The sequence below is a fragment of the Salvelinus alpinus genome, chromosome 5 (assembly GCF_045679555.1).
Source record: "Salvelinus alpinus chromosome 5, SLU_Salpinus.1, whole genome shotgun sequence".
Classification (NCBI taxonomy): domain Eukaryota; kingdom Metazoa; phylum Chordata; class Actinopteri; order Salmoniformes; family Salmonidae; genus Salvelinus; species Salvelinus alpinus.
This window is the reverse complement of record NC_092090.1, coordinates 99446923-99454651: the sequence shown is the minus strand read 5'-3', so window position 1 is coordinate 99454651 and position 7729 is coordinate 99446923. Positions and strand designations below refer to the sequence as shown.

At 39.8% G+C, this 7729-nt stretch overlaps 1 protein-coding gene across 1 annotated transcript; it reads right to left on the bottom strand.

The window, feature by feature from the left end:
• Positions 1-3433: 3433 nt before the first annotated feature.
• Positions 3434-4395, bottom strand: pmaip1 (phorbol-12-myristate-13-acetate-induced protein 1). Its single transcript, XM_071400293.1, has 2 exons — positions 4326-4395; positions 3434-4187 (listed from the first exon to the last, which is right to left on the bottom strand). Exons 1-2 carry the CDS (start codon positions 4393-4395, stop codon positions 4069-4071), a joined length of 189 nt encoding a protein of 62 aa, XP_071256394.1. The 3' UTR covers positions 3434-4068.
• Positions 4396-7729: the final 3334 nt, after the last annotated feature.

The following is a 7729-nucleotide window of genomic DNA, read 5'->3' as shown; positions in this document are numbered from 1 at the left end:
ACCCTTATCAAACCTCTGAGCCAGAAACCTCGACTGTGCTGCCCAGTAGTACATTCTAAAATTGGGGAGGTTTAAGCCTCCTTGAGTGTAATCCAGGGTCAGTTTATCCAGGCCAACCCTAGGGGTTTTGCCGTGCCAGATAAACCGTCTGGTCATCTTGTCGAGAGAGGAAAAGAATGCTGCGGGGACAGGGATAGGGAGAGATTGAAACAGATATAGAAATCTGGGCAGGACATTCATTTTAATTACATTGATTCTACCCAGTAGAGTGAGAGGTAAGTCCATCCATTTACAAAGGTCACCCTCCACCTTTTGTAACAAACTGGCCAGATTGAGTTTATAGAGGTTGTTCAGGTTACCATCCACCATTATGCCCAAATATGTGAAGCCCATAGGCGACCATCTAAAAGGAAACTTGTGCTTGATGGTATGATGGTCAAAGACAGACAACGGTAAGATTTCGCTTTTATCTAAATTGACCTTATATCCAGAGAAAGAACTATAACACTGTAGCAGGATCTGCAAGTGAGAGAGGGAGTGTTCTGGGTTTGTTAGAAATAAGATAAGGTCGTCCGCAAAGAGTGATAATTTATGGGTATGGGGGCCCACCTCAAAGCCATGTATGTCAGGGCACGTTCTAATAGCCTCAGCCAACGGTTCGATGGCGAGGGCAAAGAGGTGGGGGCTAATTGGGCAACCTTGTCTGTTCCCCCTATAGAGAGGGAAAGAGGAGGAAGTAATCCCGTTGGTAGCAATCCTAGCTTTAGGAGATTTGTAGAGTGATTTTATCAAATTTACAAACACGGTGCCTAAACCAAACTTTTCCAAGACGCGAAAGAGGTATGGCCATTCAACCCTATCAAAGGCCTTTTCAGCATTGAGGGAGACTGCGACACTAGGTATTTTGTTTTTGTTAGCAAGGTGAATTATATCAAAGAACCTTCTGAGATTATTGGAGGACAATCTATTAATTATGAAGCCAGTCTGATCTGGGTTGACCAACAGGGGAAGACATGACTCCAGTCTCTTAGATAGCATCTTGGTGACCAGCTTACAATCTGTGTTAAGGAGAGAGATTGGTCTATATGAGGCGCACTTTAGTGGATTTTTCCCTTTCTTGTGGATTACAGTAATCACTGCTTGAGAGAAAGACTCTGGAAAGTAGTTGTCTTCCCTGGCTTTTTTAAGTACCTCCATAAGGTAGGGGACCAACAGCTCCCTAAATTCTTTATAGAACTCTGGAGGGAAGCCATCCTCCCCAGGAGATTTATTAGAAGGTAAGGATTTAATGGCCTCCAACAATTCAGGAACTGAGAAGTGTTCACTCAGGCGCTCGCTGTCTTCCCCTGACAGGCATGGGAGGTTGAGAGAGGAGAGAAAGGAGTCGATCTCTGATAGATCATCGCTTGATTGGGAAGTGTAGAGGTCTTCATAGTAATTCTTAAAAGTATTATTAATTTCAGTAGGGTCGAAAGATATCTCATTAGTAAGAGTTTCTATAGCATTAATTGTCCTCTTACTTTCCTCTGCTTTCAGTTGCCATGCCAATACTTTGTGAGCTTTCTCTCCAAGCTCGTAATAACGCTGTTTTGATTTAGTGATGGCCCTCTCATCTTGGTTCCTTTCTAAACATAGAAATGTGAATACAAAGTGGACTCGGTCCACAAAATAGGTGAAGTGAACTGGCAAAAGAGTTGAGTCTTCATTGAAAGGCAGTGTGAGTACAAATAGAACTGAGATCTTTTTCTTCTTTTTTTTACCTCAGAGTTCACATGAAAGAGGACTGAGATTGGTTCTTTTAAAGAAGACTATATGTGAAAACACCCTTAAACAAACGTCATTCATATTTACAATTCCCTTATTCAAACAGATTACTTATTTACCTAGCTCTTATCAATAGCTCTTATCAAGTTGTAAATTACAGTGCATGGAAAATGGTAGACGCTTTTTCCACTTGGAACCGGTAGGTTCACTCAAGCTTATTCGTGGTTTCCGTGTCTGTAAAGGTGGTGGAATTAAATTAAATTAAGATAGAGTCAGAATATGGTATATCTGTAGACACACACCTTAATGTATTCGATCTCCACACAAAACGAATAGCGGGTGAATTGCACTCTATTCTCACGCTTAAAATCCTTAAGAGTCTATTGACATACCCGTCTGTCAATCTACGTAACATAAAAAGAATCCCCATCAATATGGGTTTCCAAAGGCCATATAGATTGTAAAAAACTATTTTCAGACAAAGGAGTTAATAGATAACCTCATCATCAGGTCACATGGGTGATACTGATGCTGGATGGTCCCCTGCCAGTCAGTTTATGGCATGGGTTTACTCACTACAGTTGACAGTTGGGAGTTGAGGACAATTATGCTTCCTATTCCAAACCAAAGTGTTTGTGCGTCCTCTAACCTCAACAGAAGTGGAAGTTCCTCAGATGAGGAAGGGGAGGACCATCCTCCTCAGTTAATTTCATAAAAATCAAGTCACCAAATAACTGATTAAAACACACTATTTTGCAAAGAAGGTCTACAGTAGCCTCAACAGCACTCTGTAGGGTAGCACCATGGTGTAGCCGGAGGACAGCTAGCTTCCGTCCTCCTCTGGCTACCAATGTACTTCAATAAAAAACCTAGGAGGCTCATGGTTCTCACCCCATTCCATAGACTTACACAGTAATTATGACAACTTCCGGAGGACTTCAACCTATCAGAGCTCTTGTAGCATGAACTGACATGTTGTCCACCCAATCAGAGGATCAAAGAATGAATCTAGTACTGAAAGCATAAGCTACAGCTAGCTAGCACTGCAGTGCATAAAATGTGGTGAATAGTTGACTCAAAGAGAGAGAAAGTGTGTCATTTTTTTTTCACTTTCACTTACTTAGCTAGCAAATGCAGCTAGCTAGTTTAGCCTACTGAAACACCCTGCTCAAACAGAGGGATGCTATGTTAGCTAGATGGCTTTGACTTTCCAAAACAACACTGGAACTCTTCCAAGTCAAGGTAAGCTTTTGGTTTCACTAATTTATTGCCACCTGGGGCCGGCCGGAACGTTACTGCATGATTGTAGCGGGTTTACTAACGCGTTAGTTCTATTAGCTATGCTGACTATGACCTTACTTTAGCTAATATGGTGACAACGATGTAGGCTGTTTGTAGATGTTTGGCTTGGAAAGGTTTTTTCACCTGGTCACATACAGCTGATGTGTTTTGCATTGAAGTCCACAAGCGAAGGGAAGAGAAGGAATACAACGTGGCTGTTATGAGAGTGAACTGTGTTTACTGTGTGATCAGGGGTGTATTCATTCCGCTGATTCTGTTAAAACGTTTCTTAAACGGAAGCAAACAGAACCAAACAGGGAAAGCGTATTGAACGTCGCCGTCAACAGGAATAGAGGCCTACTACCAAAAGAAGAACAACCTCCGTTGATGACAAGAGAAGAAATCAAAACATTTATTGATATTATTTTCAAACAAAATAAGTAAAATTCAATCACCAAACAAACTTAAAACAGACAGCATAAAATGATTTTCAAACAATAAGCAAATATCAAAATCACCAAACAAACTTGACAGAATAAAATTATTTTCAAACAATAAGCAAATATCAAATCACCAAACAAACTTAAAACAGACAGCATAAAAACCCTGACGATTAGAATCAAACGTTTAATAACAGATAGATACTCTTTTAGTCTCTATTTTAGGCTACATGTTGGTTTGCTATCCTGTCTTCTCTTTACTCCAAATGTTCTGTTTCGGCTTCCCGGCCCGTCTTCATATTCCAATAGGGCGGTGGTATATATATCTCTTAAGACTATGGACAAATACCCACCTGCGTCCCGGGACGCTGGGCGTAGAAGGCAGTCTCTGTTGAAGGAGCGTCCATAAAGATACTCCGGCTGAGAGTAGCCTAGCTCCGGGCATGGGCGTGTGAGGTCCACATTGGCTTTGTGTTATTATAACAAACTCTTCACATTGTAACGACCGCAACACGTTTCCTGTTAAGGCACGATGATCCAATTTCGATCCACTTTACTATCAAAGGCAGCTACTGTATCCATTTCACTTGATTTTCGGATCCGTTGAGATTTTAGCTCGCATATCCGCCAGGATGTATTTCAGGTTGAAAAGGTCTCCGATTTTACGCAGCTGTTGCGCACATTCCACGATGGCTTTCTGATCTGAAAACCCAGGAAATAAAAGTATTTTAGCTACATAGCCTACGAAAGATACAGGTGAACAGAGGCAGGCGACATTGATTTAGGAAAATGAGTTGATATGGACTATAATTAGAGATAAATCAGTCAAATGGTGTTTACCTTTGTTTGGTACGGTCTCTTTCTGGCTCTCAGTCCTTTTCAGTGAGGACTTTCTCGATTCGAGCTTCATGGATGCGTTTGCTGTATAGCTGCTTCTATTATAGCTGTATAGTTGTTCCTATAGCCGTATAGCTCTGAGTATGCTATAGCTCAGTGTGAGTCCTAGACAGCAGTAAGCTAAATCAGAAGTGAGTACAGTATATCTTGTTGTTGATAGAGATAATAATAGTAAGGAGCCGATCTCTGCCTTTATAGAATGTGGGCGGTCCGAGACACGTTACGGTGGGGATTTCATCAACGTCACCGCTCTAAATAGCACTTCCCTGTTTCTACAGCCCTGTGTGTGTGTGTGTGTGTGTGTGTGTGTGTGTGTAGGCTACACAATTACCGTTCTCCTAGCAGCAGGATATTATGCTGGCAGAACGAGCTCAGCAAAGACGTTCTAAACTTGCAGTACAGCTGTTTTTCCACAGCGTTCAAACCACCTTTTGAAAAATATATATGGATAATTAGAAATTATTTTATTTTTATTTTTAAATCTTGTATTATTTATAACAGCGTTTCTTTAGAAAGTGTACACGTTGAAAACTATTGAAATAGGATATATTTAAAATACACTTTTAATCAAATACAAAATATATATAATTAGAATTACTCCATAGAGTCTGCGAAATTTAAATTGGGTCTCGTTGAATACAGAGTACTGGTGAGTCCTTACTTCACCCATTCTATTCACTGTAAATGCAATAAATACACTGCATGTGAATTACATATTGGTTTATATTCTATATGCCGATGTAAAAGTGGGGTTGGCATTATTCTACATATAAATGACATATTGACTTATAAAGGAAAAATGTTTCTATATGCCAGTGTAAAAGTGGGGTTGGGATTACTCAGTAGGGTCTGTGGAATCTATATATGGTGTTATTTCATGGAGGACTGAGGCCTAAATACCCAGCGTGCTTTTCTACTCAACCTACTCCATTTGGTCCCAATGTAGCCAAGGGAGGTGCGACAACGATGCGATTTTGGGGGTATGGCAACGCGAGACTAGTCCCAATGCAATAGACTTATAAAATGACATATTATGCTTATAGAGAAAATACTACTATTCTATGTTCAAAGATAAAAGTGCAGTTGGGATTACTCAGTAGGGTCTGTAGAATCTATATATTGTGTTATTTCATGGAGTACTGAGGTCTAAATACCCAGCATGCCTTTCTACTCAACCTACGCCATTGGTCCCAACGCAATACACTGTATTTGAAACACCAAATACATTTTTGGGGCTGTTGATAAAAAGTAGAGTACCTGTGTGTTGACAAAGATGACTAAAGATAGACCCTATCGACAACACTCAGGTTAAACTACGATCATTCTCTACAGTCACCAATGTCAATTTCGTACAATGTTACAGTTTAATTCATGGTCTCTTTCAAACTATGATTAAATTCATTCATTTCAATCAAATAAACCCATTAGTGTTATGGAAAATCTATATCAATATGTTGTATTTTTTCGATTCGATGTTGATATCAAATCGGTTTGTAGTAAATATATTGCGGATGTGTTGAATGTTCCCAGACAACATGCTTGGGGATTGCCCATGTGGCCAGGTGTCTTCTGGTAGTGTAAACCTACCTAACCAGATGGAAAGCAATGGAAAGCAATGGAAACGCCCATCCACAGTTGATGGCCTACCAGCAGGAAGATTTAAATATATACGTTTTTTTTTATTTTATGTTTGTTTTTAAAGTATGCTAATCACCCTGTGAATGAAAGTGCTGCTCAGGGCAGGATTAATGCCGGTAGTTACCCGTGGGGGGGGGGGGGCAAGAGGAAACAAAAACAATTATAATATTACAATGTAGGAAACAGTTTTTTTGTTGTTGAATTTTTAGCAAATGTTTAACAAATAAAACAACTGAAATAGGACATTTCCATAAGTATTCAGACCCCTTTACGCAGTACTTTGTTGAAGCACCTTTGGCAGCGGTTACAGCCTCGAGTCTTCTTGGGTATGACGCTACAAGCTTGGCACACCTGTATTTGGGGACTTTCTCTCGTTCTTCTTCTGCAGAATCTCTCAAGATCTGTCAGGTTGGATGGGAGTCATTTGGCAACAAACTGAAACATATCAACATATCCATTTCCCCACAGTAAAGTTTATGAAATGCTTTGCCGTTATGCATAATTAAAATGTTATAGGCCTTTTAACTTGCAGGGATGATAATTTTTTAATGTCTTATAGGCTAAACTACGGCCAAATGTACAGTTAGTTCCCTTTAGTTGGTATAGCCTACATTATCATTCCATATAATTAAATTGTTTCATTTACCTTAAATTTGCTTCCTCTGTAAACGTCATCACCGTTATGTGGTTGTTGCTGAGGATCATTAGTCACAGTTGACAGGCTAATTAAATCGTTACGGAGCGGAGCGCAGACAAAGCCGTAAACAGTTTGAACCCGACGTAAGGCGCAATACTTGTGTCGTCACACAGTTCCATGGTTAGTGCAGGCAATAGACGAGGGTATAGCCTGCTATTGTACACTATTCTCCCTTTTATAATTCTATAAACACTAAACATTACCATTGGTTTATAAGAACTGAATATGGCAATTATCAGAATTAATTAAACAATTAATCTTAAGTGCGTAAAGGCTCTCATAACCTGTTTTTATTTTTATTTTATGATTCATAAATACTTTCCTTAACCTAAATAATCCACAAGATCAGAGTAATTTTTTAAATCTACCAATTGGTGCTGAATCTGGGGGCAACTCAATATTAGAAAGGTGTTCCTAATGTTTTGTACACACCGTGTATCTAGTCGGCTTTCTTTCATTGATCCCTAATACCCTGAACAAGTTCTCTACATGTATTCTCGTCTTTCGACGAAATTCGTATTAAAAGGTATACCATATGTAAAGGGTTTAAGATAAATGTACAGAAAACCCTATTGAATGAAAACTCCATGCGAAAATCTGTTGGCCAGCAAGTGGGAGGAGTTTCAGCAGTTGATTTAAATGTCTTGAGCACGCCCAAGGGAACCTCGCGTGCAACGCCTGCAACTCCATAAATGGCGTCGGGAATACCAACTACGGAGGAAATGACGCACTTCTAAATCGGGACTCGGGCCAGAAGAGCGTTTCGAAACAGAGTTGTGCTTCAGAATGATGTGGGTATTTTAATAAGCTGTTTGAACCATGTTACTTCTTTAAACGTAAGACATGTCACATGAATGCTGTGACATCAGGTTCTGTGGTATTTCAGAGAGAAAACTAAACGGAAACCACCAGTGGCTATAACGTAACTTCCAATACCTTTAACTGTAAGACACTTCACGTCAATGGTGTGCTTTGGTATTTCAGAGGAAAAAACAAAACTGATGATATCCTT